The sequence below is a fragment of the Sapajus apella genome, unplaced genomic scaffold (genome assembly GCF_009761245.1).
Source record: "Sapajus apella isolate SASKATOON/1434 unplaced genomic scaffold, GSC_monkey_1.0 scaffold114, whole genome shotgun sequence".
Taxonomy (NCBI): Eukaryota; Metazoa; Chordata; class Mammalia; order Primates; family Cebidae; genus Sapajus; species Sapajus apella.
In genome coordinates this window covers 4431025-4444742 of record NW_022437054.1, presented here as the reverse complement: position 1 = coordinate 4444742, position 13718 = coordinate 4431025, and the positions used below count along the sequence as shown (strand labels likewise).

The 13718-nt window shown below is 37.8% G+C and overlaps 1 protein-coding gene across 18 annotated transcripts in view; it reads right to left on the bottom strand.

The window, feature by feature from the left end:
• Window positions 1–248: 248 nt before the first annotated feature.
• Window positions 249–13718, bottom strand: part of ZDHHC20 (zinc finger DHHC-type palmitoyltransferase 20) — an 84693-nt gene continuing 71223 nt past the window's right edge. For 2 of the 18 annotated variants that reach the window (XR_004263404.1, XR_004263408.1), the window contains 5 exons: window positions 11836–11962; window positions 7273–7362; window positions 5617–5661; window positions 5149–5264; window positions 249–1476 (listed from right to left, as the gene is read on the bottom strand). Coding sequence is in view for 11 of the 18 variants with exons in the window: in XM_032260102.1 (XP_032115993.1) it covers window positions 3085–3122; window positions 5149–5264; window positions 7273–7362; window positions 11836–11962 (371 nt within the window). In the remaining 7 variants the exon portion in view is untranslated. Of the gene's footprint in view, window positions 1477–3044; window positions 3123–5148; window positions 5265–5616; window positions 5662–7272; window positions 7363–11835; window positions 11963–13718 lie in introns of all 18 variants that reach the window. The other 16 variants (XM_032260102.1, XM_032260106.1, XM_032260103.1 and 13 more) reach the window with 12 other exon arrangements.

The window sequence follows — 13718 nt, the reverse complement described above, 5'->3', positions numbered from 1 at the left end:
CTCATCTTACAGACAGGAAACTCCAACCTGTAGTAATCACAGATGCTGCTGAGATTCATCTCCACCCACTAACTGGAAGCAATCAATTATTTGAGAGAGAGAGAGAGAGAGAGACGAGAGACGAGAGAGAGAGAGAGAGAGAGAGAGAGAGAGTGTGTGTATGTGTGTGTGTGTGTGTGTGTGTGTGTGTGTGTGTGTGACTAAAAGGTATAAATAAGTAGTAAAATTTCTACATTGTTTATTCTGTACTTTTCTTTGGAGTTAATGCAACAACTCCTGTCACTTAGATTAAAAAAAAAAAAAAAAAGAAGACGTGTCTAGTCAGAAAGGGGTTGCTGTTAGTAAGTCAGACTTAAGATTGCGCATCTAAGAGTAGAATCTGCTTCTCAGAGACTAGGAATGTAAAATGATCACTCAGGTTAGAATTTGTGACAGCCAGGAGGAAAAATTAATCTCAAGTTGTAGCTGTTTTTTGCCTACTTTGAATTGCATTTTAAGTCACTGTTTAAGCTGTTACATGATTACCATAAAAAGATGCATTTTTAGTACTGAAATTTGAAAGTCACGTCAACAGCATGCTTTATTGTAACTACTGTTAAAACTCAAACTATTTTTTTTAACAGATTACAATATTCCTCTTAGCTTTTCTTCTGGACACTTACACTTCTTACTGTGTCCAGTATTTCTCCAGCATACGTACCTTTGCATTTCTCTGCCCATGTACTTACCCCTGAAAGGTCAACAAAAAAAGTTATTAAAAAAAGCAGAGAACTCAAAATATTTCTTATACTGCCAAGTTCCCTTTAAGCCTTGAGCACATGCTACACTACATGGTTGTATTAATGCTTATAACTAAGCTTTTGATGAGTTAGACCAATGTGTTGTATGTTCTAAATGAGATTTAGATATCTGAATCCTTCTGTTATAGCCAACAATAAAAAAAGTTATTAAAATGTTGAAAAGTATAAAATAGTAATTATAAATTAGCAAATACCGAATTTAAAAAAGCAGTTTTCCTTATACAGTACAAGCAACAGTAATTTGGATATTATTCGCCCTCAGCCACCATTTGCCCTAGATGTACTTTACTTAAGACAAGTTTTTAAGCTTGTGTTTTCAGAGTGAAAATTTATATGGATACTAACAATTCTAATAATGTAATTCAGGTATCAAAAAATACATATGCATGTTAAAATGTGATGACAGCTCATATTATGGCATCTCATAACAGGTAAGTATTATTTCCAGAATAACATTAAGTCACTTTTGTAGCTCTAGGTCAATGCTGCACAAATGGACACTTAAGATTAAGGCATCGTTCTGCTCTGGAGTAGCGCTTCTGTGAATCCCAGGAACTGTACAAAGGCTTTCTTTTTTTAAAAATATATCTTCTGTTATACTTCAATTATTTCATTCCACTGATCATTTTCTTACAAATTAAATCGAAAATATCAGTCTATAAATGTTTTCATACACCTATAAAAAAAGAAACAATTGAATTATTGGTTAAAACTTGATTTTTTATTTCTGAAAATATTAAATAGTTCTTTGGGTTAAGGTACAAGGCTACTAATATAACAAGATGGAAAGTGAATTCCTTAATGCTACTAATTTTATAATAATAAAGATTTTTTGTAGCAGTAAATAAATGGGTATAACTTTCTTCCCCTGAAGCAATCAAGAGAGTATTTTAAAAGATGGAGACTCTTACAGTACCCCCAGACTACTAACTTGGACATCATTTGAGAAGACATCTGGTCCACCTACACCTGTTCTAAGATTGGTGCAAGATTTAGAAAAATTCCCACAGCAACTGTTAAAGGAACTGCAGCTGAGGATTCTCAACAACCACAAGCATCAGCAATTATTCCACCCACATTAAGAAGAAATGCAGACCTAGGACTCAGGGCTTGTCTGGGGACTAAGTACTATTCCACAGCTACAGCTCTTGCTGGCATTGACCTGGCCCACAATCACCTATTTGGGGGTCATGCAATGTAGCTCCTCTTCTGACTGCACCCCACTTTGCCTGATGTGTCCCCTGCCACCCTGGTGCCTATGATCTGACTCTGTCCTGAGTCTTAGGCTCTGGCTGCAGCCCTGCATGCAGGCTCAAGGTCCTCTGCAAGTCCCTAACTGCTGATGACAAGGCCACAAGTGAGGAAATAGATGCTCCTCTAGCGGACACTCCAGATGAGATTCCTTTAGAAAAACAAACTCCTGTTATATAGGAACAGGATGATAAACGTGAGAAGCTCCATGTTTGCGGTAATTTACTACTTAGCAATGTTCTCTTGCTGTGTCTTTTACAAACCATATAACATAAATGAACTTCTTAATTCTTTTTTAGAGCATTTAATTTTGGTCATTTTTCTCTGGGTCAAATTTCCTCAGTAGTGGACAAAAGTTGTCTTTTCTTTTTTCTTTTTTTTTGAGATAGGGCCTCGTTCTTTTACCCAGGCTGGAGTGCAGTGGTGCCACTTTGGCTCACTGCAGCCTCGACCTCCTGGGCTCAAGTGATCCTCCCACTTCAGCCTCCCAAGTAACTGGGACTACAGGTGTGCACCAACACAAACCTGACTAATTTTTAATTTTTTGTAGAGATGAGGTCTCACTACGCTAATTTAAGTATCTCACTCAGGTTGGTCTCTAACTTCCAGGCTTAAGTGATCCTTTCACCTTGATCTCCCAAAGTACTGAGATTATAGGGGTGAGCCATCTTGCCTGGCCACTTTTTTTCTTTAATTAATAAGGTATTGTTTACTGAAAAGGCCAGTGGTCCACATACCAGTACTAAACTATTTTTTATTAGTTTCTCCATTAATTTACCAACAAATAGTTACTAAGATTGCGTTATAAGGGATAAGGAAAATGAGATTTTTGCAAATGTTACGTTCCAGTCTTTTCCATACTGCCTAAGTTTGCTGACATCATTGAAGAGACAAAAAAACCTAAAAACCAAAAGACCTGTAAATCATTTAAAAATTATGAAGTTTGCACACAAGCTACATTTATTTAAGGAAATTACCTTTATACTGTCTTACCTTGCTCTTATTCAAATGGTTAGTTATGAACAAGTGGTACTCAATTTTCTATTGCCATTGTTACATGGTTATTTGTCCCTGTAAGCACATAATTATATATGACATGACCAGAAAAAAATAAGTATTACATTCCTGGCTAAATGGTAAAACTGACTACAGTAAAATGACTATTATGTAAATATGAAATAGGTTGATGGTGTCTTCTTTTAGAAGACCATTTGTCTTCTTGTAGAACCTAGAAGTAAGTAAAGAGCTAACGTTAGCAGTCAAAAGTTTGATTTTATGTTTATCCTTGTGGAAGTATCTATTGGCTTTAAAGATGTTAAGTAGCAATAATTAAGAAGTTCACAAAATCAACCTTTCCCTAGATCTTTTTATTTTTAGAGATGGGCCTCAATAGTATTGTCTAGGCTGGCCTTAAACTTTGGAATTTTTCCTTGACCTTAGAGGTGTGATAAACCTAATGAAGACCCTAAAAATACTAATTTAAGAGAATGTTTTAAATGCTGCTAAAAGTCAAGACAATAACAGCAACAACAACAGCAAAAAAACCTCAGAAATTCTAACAGTAGGTTTTTAAGGGTATTTGCTATAGTCCAGCATCGTTTTTTTTTAAGTGGAGTCTCACTCTGTTGCCAGGCTGGAGTGCAGTGGTGTGATCTCGGCTCACTGCAACCTCCGCCCCCTGCAGGTTCAAGCAATTCTCCTGCCTCATCCTGAGTAGCTGGGGCTACACGCATGCACCACCAGGCCCAACTAATTTTTGTATTTTCAGTAGAGACAGGGTTTCACTATTTGGCCAGGATGGTCTTGACCTCTTGACTTCGTGATCTGCCCGCCTTGGACTCCCAAAGTGCTGGGAGTATAGGCATGGGTCACTGTACCCAGCCTTCCTTTTTTTTTTTTGAGTCAGGGTCTTGCTCTGTCATCGAGGCTGGAGTGCAGGGGCATGACCATAGTTCACTGTAGCTTCGATCTACCAGGCTCAAGCAATCCTCTTACCTCAGCCTCCTGAGTAGCTGGGACTACAGGAACATGCCATTAGGACTAGACAAATTTTTTCCCTAAGTTTTTGTTAGAGATTGGCTATGTGGCCCAGGCTGGTCTCAAACTCCTGAGCTCAAGTGATCCTCCTGCCTCAGCCTCCCAAAGTGCTGGGACTACAGGTGTAAGCCACTGTGCCCAGCCCAAAACCACTTTTCTACCGTGCAAGGAGATAATCACAGTGTTATTACTATTACCATTAAAAATTACCTCAGATGTGTTTTAGGCCATAATGCTAGTTAAGTGGCCAGACAATATTGTAAACCCAGGTCTGATGAAAATTCCCACTTCAACTTTACTATTCTACACCTGCATCCTCGATTAATAAATGATTAAGAGTCGCCTAGAAAAGGTTAAAATATATTCAGTGTGCTCTTTTTTAACTAAGGCAGCAAAGAATGTAATGCTTTCCAAGAATTATTTTCAACTAAGCAAAAGCTGGGGCCCTAAAGAATAACATTATTGGCCAGGCACGGTGGCTCACACCTATAATCCCAGGACTTTGGGAGGCCAAGGCGGGTAGATCACTAGGTCAGGATATCAAGACCATACTGGCCAACATGGTGAAACCCCGCCCCTACTAAAATACAAAATATTAGCTGAGCGTGGTGGCGCACACCTGTAGTCCCAGCTACTATGGAGGCAGAGGCAGGGGAATTGCTTGAACTCGGGAGGTGGAGGTTGCAGTGAGCCCAGATGGCGCCACTGCATTCTAGCCTGGAGACAGAGCCAGACTCCATCTCAAAAAAGAAAGAAAGAAAAAAAGAATGACGTTACTTTTTCAGAACAGCCAATGCCAAAAGAACTTTCCATATCTGAGCAGAGAAGTATGTGGTTGGGTAACAAAAACCTGCAGTTACACAGAACAAAAACAACATGAGCCACTATACTCTCCTCCCTCTAGCCCTTCCTCATAGAGGCTACTAAGAAACACAAACACCCTATATCACATATTTTAGTATTTTTAAAATGTTAAATTATTTGGATTTTTCCATATTTATTAAATCTGGTGCTTTTCATCTGAAACAGACAAAGCAGTGTTTCAGATGAGAACTATTACCTGATCTGACGATGCCTTCTTCAGCTCCATTCTCTAGCCACTGAGATTCGCTGTCCAACAAGCGGTTTTTTGATTCACTAAGTGGTTTGATAGGAAAAGGCTGATTTGAGCCACTACTGAAAAGAAGAGCAAAAAACTTAGTAAATAGCTTAATGCTAAACTAAGGATATTTAATAAATTAATAAGCAGCAAATTAGTATTCCTTCTCCTAAATATGTGAGGGCAACTCATGAGATCTTAGTACTCTGAAAAAACTATCTTCAAAATAAAAATATGCGCACAACCCCCCCATTAAATGGCTCTCTGAACCCAAGAATCTGTATTTCAACATTGCCAATGAAAACAATTAGTCAAAATTTTAAAAGTTTCAGAGGCCAGTTTAAAATGCTCTTAACATGTTAATCAGGAGCCATAGGTAGTACAAGGACAGGTGAGGATCTATGTCTGTGGCCAGTACAAAACAATTACCTGTCATTTCCCAAGTTTTCTGCTTTCTACCTCTGCAGTTTAGATCTAAGGGGAAAAAATGATTCAGTGATTTAGCGTAGACTTATTTTTCTAGCTAAAAGATCCAGGGAGGAAGGGAATGAAGGAAGGAAAGGAAGAAGAAAAGGGAACTAATACTTGTTGGGTCCCTATTATGGGGCAGACACGATGCTAGGCACTTTATACACATTATCTCAATTCTCAAAATAACCTTTGGTGGTAGGTATCATAATCCTAATTTTATAGAGGTGGAAACTGAGGCTCATAGTTTAAGTGCAGTGGCCAGAACCATAACAAATGTTAGAGCTCAAATGTCTAAGGCTTTAAGCTACAGGTTCTAAAACTTACGGTTCTTTCACTATTAATATGCTAGCTTACAACTTACCATTCCTGGCTGGGCATGGTAGCTCACGCCTATAATCCCAGCCCTTTGGGAGGTGGATGCGGGCGGATCACAAGGTCAGGAGTTTGAGACCAGCCTGGCCAACATAGTGAAGCCCCGTCTCTACTAAAAATAAAAAAAATTAGCCAGGCCTGGTGGTGGGCGCTTATAGTCCCAGCTACTCAGGAGGCTGAGGCAGGAGAATTGCTTGAACCTGGGAGGCGGAGGTTGCAGTGAGCTAAGTGCTCCACTGCACTTCAGCCTGGGTGACAGTGCAAAATCTGTCTCAAAAAACAACCATTAACAAACAAACAAAAAACCAAAAACCTTACCATTCCTCTTCCCCTACAACTTATTTCTGTAATGAGTAAATTCTGACTGTTTCACTTAGAAATATCTCTAGTGTCTTTAAAATTTTGTTTAAAATGAACTATTACACTGAATTTATAAAAGTTTACTTGCCATGCAAATATGGAAAAATTTCCAAGATGAACTAATGAAAAAAAAATTTGTATTTTTGAAACCTCATTGACAGTGTATTAAAATTCATTTATCAAAATAAAATGATGATTAGTATAATTACTAAGTTATTTGAAAAAATATAACTGACATAAACCAATCATTTTTTTTTTTTTTTTTTTTTGAGACGGAGTTTCGCTCTTGTTACCCAGGCTGGAGTGCAATGGCGCGATCTCGGCTCACCGCAACCTCCGCCTCCTGGGTTCAGGCAATTCTCCTGCCTCAGCCTCCTGAGTAGCTGGGATTACAGGCACGTGCCACCATGCCCAGCTAATTTTTTGTAGTTTTAGTAGAGACGGGGTTTCACCATGTTGACCAGGATGGTCTTGATCTCTTGACCTTGTGATCCACCCGCCTCGGCCTCCCACAGTGCTGGGATTACAGGCTTGAGCCACCGCGCCTGGCCTTGACATAAACCAATCTAATAAAATCTTGAAAGGTCTTAGTTGCTTCCTAGCTTGCCCAGACATTTCCGGTTTTATGTGATTATCCTGGTTTAATTATTAATAAACAAGCATTCTCCTTCCTAGTCTTAAGTGTTCTGGTTTAGATAATACAAAATTATGGTTATTAGCACATACACCTTTATTAACCCTCAGTTAAAAACGTTAAATTTCTCTTTCCCTATCTATGCTGGCTTACTAAATCACTGTATTTACCCATAAAAGGGAAATACAACACATGTATACAGCTTGCTTTATGATAAATATGGAAAAGCATAAAGACAAGAAGCACACCTTCTGGCATACTCATTCTGGTTTGTAACAAAAGCTTGTTCTGGATCCATCCCCACAAGGCGAGTTGGAAAACTGCAACCATCACCCAAGCTGCATAATGAAAAAGAGTAGTAATAATTTAAACAATGTTAAGTTAAATCAAAATAGTCAAATTTAACACTCATTTTTCAGAGACATGACATAAATTATCATAACTTGTCACATCAGGGAGTAATTCCTAAGATTTCTAATTTAGGGGTTATTACCTTGATATGGTTTGGCCGTGTCCTTATCCACATCTCATCTTCAATTGTAGCTCCCATAATTCCCACACGTCAGGGGAGGGGAGTGGGAGGTAACTGAATGATGGGGGGCAAGTTTTTCCTGTGCTGTGCTTGTGATAATGCATACGTCTCATGAGATCTGACGGTTTTATAAAGCAGAGTTCCACCGGCACATACTCTCTTGTCTGCCACCATGTAAAACATGACTTTGCTTCTCCTTGCCTTCCACTAAGATTGTGAGGCCTCCCCAGCCATGTGTTAATCAATTAAACCCCTTTCCTTTACAAATTACTGAGTCTCAGGTATGTCTTTATTAGCAGTGTGAGAACAGACTAATACCTCCATTGCAGACATAAGCCCTTTCCTTTTATAATTTATATACATTTAGAAAAAATGTCTTCTGTACCTATTAAGATTATGATGCCTAGTATAGCACCCCAACCACAGGTATTCAAGTATTTGGGTAAGTGATCTGCTTATCATAATCACTTATGACATCATTCAGGCTCAAATTGAAATTCATGATGTAAGTTCCACATATTTATTTATTCAACAATATTCATTAAACAAATATTTAGTGAATGCCTATGATGTTCTAGGTACTATTTTAAGCACCACAGATAGTGAACAAAAGAGAAGAAAATCTCTGCCTTCAAGAAGCTTAGGGTCTAAAGAGCATACTTATGCCTTATTTTCCTATTATCTAAAGACATCAAAATTGTATACTATAGGGACTTTTACTTCTAGCCAAGATGGCATAACTGGTAAACTGTACACAGTCAGAAACTGAACAGTACAAAATAATTGTTTTCAAAATAGGCAGTAGAGAACTGTGGTCTTAGAAAAAAAGAAAAACAAAACTAAGTGAGTCCCAGCTTTCTGCCAGGACCTTGGCACTACCAGGGGCAGGAAACCAAGCAGAACAAGGTAGTTTCACTGAATTGAGATGACAGGTGGGAGTTTTGAGGCTGAGGTGGGCTGGGGGCAGTGACTCATGCCTGTAATCCCAGCACTTTGGGAGGCTGAGGTAAGGAGTTTAAGACCACCCTGGCCAACATGGTGAAATACTGTCTCTATCAAAAATTTAAAAGTTAGCTGGGTGTGGTGGTGTGTGCTGTAATCCTAGCTATTAGGGGGGCTGAGGAATGAGAATCACTTGAACCTGGGAGGCAGAGGTTGCAGTGAGCTGAGATCGCACCACTGCACTCCAGCCTGGGCATTCAGCCTGTTTCAAAAAAAAAAAAAAAAAAAAAAAAAAAAGAGAGAGAGCGAGAAGCTGAGGTATTATCTTAAATCTATGGGACAGAGTTGAGAGAGAAAAAGAGCAAGATATGCAGAGAAATGGCTACAGAAATCTGTAGAGTGGTGTACTTGAGTCTTTTGATAAATACTAAGCTGCACACGTGAATCCAGGAAAAGAAAACAATAATGAATGATGAATAATTTACAGAGCTTTCACAGCACTGGCAAGCATTCAAATTTGACCAGCTTGAGTGGAGCGAAACTGAACACACGGATTTGGTAGAGACCCCACCTTTATTGGAGCACTATACTAGCTGTAGAGAAAGTACTACTCTGGACTCAATGTAATAAAGCTTAACACAAGCCTCAGGCCAAGAGCAGTAGTCAGGAGGCCAATCTAGATAGGTAGCAATGTAGCATTCAAAGTGTCCACCACAAAATTAAAAATTATTGGACATGAAAAGTAGCACAGATGTGATCTATAGCTAAGAGGAAAAAAAAGTCAATTAAAAAAAATCAGAAAATTAGCAATTTCAGTGAATATTAGCAAACAAAACTTTAAAATGATTATAAACATACCTGTGAATTAAAAGGAAAAATAGATATAGTGAAAAGAGAAATATAAGATATATACATGAAAAAAAAAACACTGAACTTCTAGAGCTGAAAATTACAGCATCTGGGCCAGGCATGATGGTTCATGCCTGTAATACCAGCACTTTGGGAGGACAAGGTGGGTGGATTGCTTGAGGCCAGGAGTTTCAGACCAGCCTGGTTAACATGGTGAAACCCTGTTTCTCCTAAAAATAACAAAAATCAGCCAGGCATGGTGCCACGCACATGTAATCTCAGCTTCTTTGCAGAGTGAGGCATGAGAATTGCTTGAACCCAGGAGGCACAGGTTGCAGTGAACCGAGACTGTGCCACTGCACTCCAGCCTGGGTGACAGAGCAAGACTCTGTCTCAAAATAAGTAAGTAAATAAAAATTAAAAAAAATCTTAAGTGAAAGATTCATTGGAGGAGCTTACCAGCAGACTAGACATTATAGTAGAAGAGATCAGTGAACTTGTGGACATTATCAGCAGAAACTAACCAAAATGAAACAAAGAGAGAAAAGAAGATGGAAGAGAAGGACAAAATAGCAATGACCTGTGGGTCACTATCCAGCAATTTACATATGTATACCTGAGAGTACCAGAAAAGGTGGTCAGGGAAGAGGTGGAAAGAAGGAAGTAGGTAGAAAACAAAAAAATTAAAGACCTAATTGATTGAAATTATTCAAATTTTATGAAAACTATAAACTCACAGATCCAACAAGCCTAATGAAACCCAGGCGGGATAAACACCAAGGGACCTCATCAAACTGCTTAAAACCAATGATAAGGATAAAATCTTAAAAGTACCTATAGGAGGGAAAAGGATAGTAATTTACAAACAATGAAATAAAGATGGGAGTCAAGCTGACTTTTTATCAGAAACCATGCAGACCAGAAGATAATGGAACATCTTTAAAGGAAGGAAAACAAACAAAAAACAACAATGAAATCTTATCGACTTAGAATTTGCTGTTTACAGAAAATAACTTCAAAACCTCTGTTTAGAGAAAATAACTTCAAAACAAGTAATTTGTGTTCCAACCAATGGGAGGGGAAAAATCTTGAATACATAAGACAATGGATAAAGTGTACAAAAGAGATTGATGAACTTGAAGACACAGCAAAAGAATCTATACAAAATGAAACAAAGAAAAAAGACAACAAAAAATGAACAATGCATCAGTGAGCTGTGAAAGGACTCTGAGTGATTGATAACACATGTAATTGATAACACATGTCCCTAGGAGGAGGGAGATGACAGAAGAAATAATGGTTAACAACATTTTCCAAATCTGATGAAAGCTCTAAAACCAGAGATTCAAGAAGCTCAACTAATCCCAAGCACAAGAAACAAGAAAACTAGACTGAGATATATCATAATCAAATTGCATGAAGTAGTAATAGTCTTAAAAGTAGCCATAGGAAAAAAAATTATATATAGACTAACAAAAATAAGAGTTGCCATAAATTTCTCATTCAAAAAATGCCAACCAGAAGCATAACATTTAACAACACCTTAAATTTTTTGTTTTGTTTTGTTTTTGAGAGAGTCTTCCTCTGTCCCCCAGGCTGGATTGCAGTGGTACCATCTCAGCTCACTTCAACATCTGCCTTCCAGGTTCAAGTGATTCTTGTGCCTCAGCCTCCCAAGTAACTGGGATTACAGGTGTGCACCATCACACCCAGCTAATTTTTGTATTTTTAGTAGAGACTGGGTTTCACCATGTTGTCCAGGCTGGTCTTGATCTTCTGCCCCTAAATGATTCACCAGCCTCGGCCTCCGAAAGCGCTGGGAGTACAGGCTGGGATTACCCACTGTGCCTGGCCAACATCTAGGATTTTATACCAAGCAAAAATGTCTTTAAAAAATGAAGGCAAATAAGTCATTTCCAGACTAAAAAAAAAGGTAATTCAGTTAATTGAGGGAAAAAACTCATAACTCTTAAAAATATGTCACTCAATCTTCATATATTTTTGCCTTCTTTATGATGATTTTGGTACCTAGCTGGCCTAAAATGGATGGAAATTAGAAAGAAATGGAAACTATAAATCATCTCAAGCATACATTCTCATTTACATTTGGGATAAAATTGCAATATGTGGTTGGTCTTTGATTTAGGACAAACAGAATACATAATTCACTTCTGTGATAGGATATTTGAAGTCGTGGGTGATAACTATAAATTTTTATAATTTTTTTTTTTACTTCAAACAACTTATTTTCATTTTGAGAGAAAAATCTTTTCCTTCTATTTTCCATTCAAATATATATCTAAATTCTCCTTGACCTTATTTAATTAAAAAATGAAAAATAAAGTATATTATGTTTGAAAAAGACATTTTGAGTTTTCATTCTCAGAGCCTGTAAGACTATCAATATGTATTATAGCCTCTAAATCTGAAGACATTTAACCAGAAAAACAGAGCACCACAGATTCCATAATTCCACGTTATAAATTACCTTGAAAATATTGGAAGTAGCCAATATTTCTTTTCATCACCAAAGACTTGTCTCCAATTTTTACTGTATCCAAGAGAGAAACCATTTCCATCAGGTCCATATGAAAATGTGGGTGCGCGGAACGATTCTGTTAAATATACATATATATATAAGCTAATTAATCTATTTAAAAATCATAGGAGGGACGGAAAGCACCAATTCTCTTGCTTATATCTTTGACTTAAAAACTATAAATATAATTTAAAATAAATAATATATTGGTAGTAATTAAAAGATAAATTTCTGAAACTTCTTTTGGGAAAAAATAGCACATTTAATATTTCATCAACCTTATAAAATAGCATGTCAAAACAATTATCTAATATTACTGAAAATCTAGTATTGTGCTATCTCTTACTTGGCTTTTATTTCTAAAAGATATCCTAACTCCTGCAACTTCTCTCATTATTTATGAATCTCCCACTATGTTCCTGATAGCACAGTACCAGATATTTGGAATCCAGAGATAAATTAGGTAAAATTCCTACCAAAGAACCTAGTCTAGCAAAATTATAGTGTAATAAGTGCTAATACAGTCCTGGTGTACTGGGAGCACAGAGGTGAAAAGAAGGGGATAATTTTGTCTGGATAGTGACATATGTGTGCCTTTGAGGGTATTGCAGGGAAAGGTGAGCAAGCTCAGGGTGACCAGACCGTTATTTCAAGCTTGGTTATTAAGTGATGTAGAGTGAGGTCTGGAGAAAGATACGGGCTTCACAAAAAATGTTTTTTAATTTAAAAATGGAATACACTTCAGTGTGTTTTATAAGATAAGGATAAGAAGTCAGGGCATTGGGAGGGATTGCTGACATAAAAAGTAAAATAAGAAGTGAAAGGGATCCTAGAGAAGATGGAAAGGAGTCTGGAAAAGTTGTGATTAACCTTGAATACCAGAAAAGGCATCTTTCTTCCTCAGATGTTAGAGGCAGATGAGAATGGTGGGTGCGAAAGAAGAAATGTTTGTATGAGGCTATAAACATGTGAAGATGAAAGTTACTTGTAAGTTTTTCCAATTTTTCTATTAGTGACTCATAAAATGGCTAAGGAGAGTGGGAGAATTACGAAAATCTGGAATAATCGTCTTGGGTAATAGTTGAGGGACCTGACCAGAAACATGTGACATTACTGCCAAACAGAGCTAAGGCCCTCAATGAGGCTTAACATCTTAAATCTGTAGCTACAGCAAACCTTATGAAGTAAGACATCCTTCAACAGCTTTCAGCAGCCCCACTGCATATGGGATAAAGAGGATGGCTGGATAACCAGAGCCATGAATTAGCAAAGGATCTAGAATGGACATGGGTGAGAAATAAAACGAGAAGGGAAAGAAGAACTTGGGAGAAAACTGTTGGAGAATGGAGGACTCAGGAAGTACATCAGAATATAGCAAATAGTCAGAGAATAACATATTCAAGTTTAAAATTTCATTTTCAGAGGCTCTTCAGTTCTAAGTGATTAAAAAGCTGAACGTGTGGCTGTGGGAATGAGTGGCCACCAGAATCAAAGGGACTAGCTTGCCTATCTGGGATAGCAGCATCAGCTTAAATGTAGGAACTCACTAAATGTGGGTAAACGATCTCAAGGTGCGTTGGCGGCAATTATGAAAACGACAGAGGTGATACAGCAGAATTAGACACCCTTCAGAGAATCCAAAAACAAACATCTCAATGTAGTTGTGGAGAACTAGCTAAAGACAAGGGCTATGGGAGACGAAGCTATAAAAAAGTGGTGTTTAGCTAAGCAATGTTTCTTCTTTTTTTTTTTTTTTTTTTGAGACGGAGTTTCACTCATGTTACCCAGCCGAGATCGCGCCATTGCACTCCAGCCTGGGTAACATGAGTGAA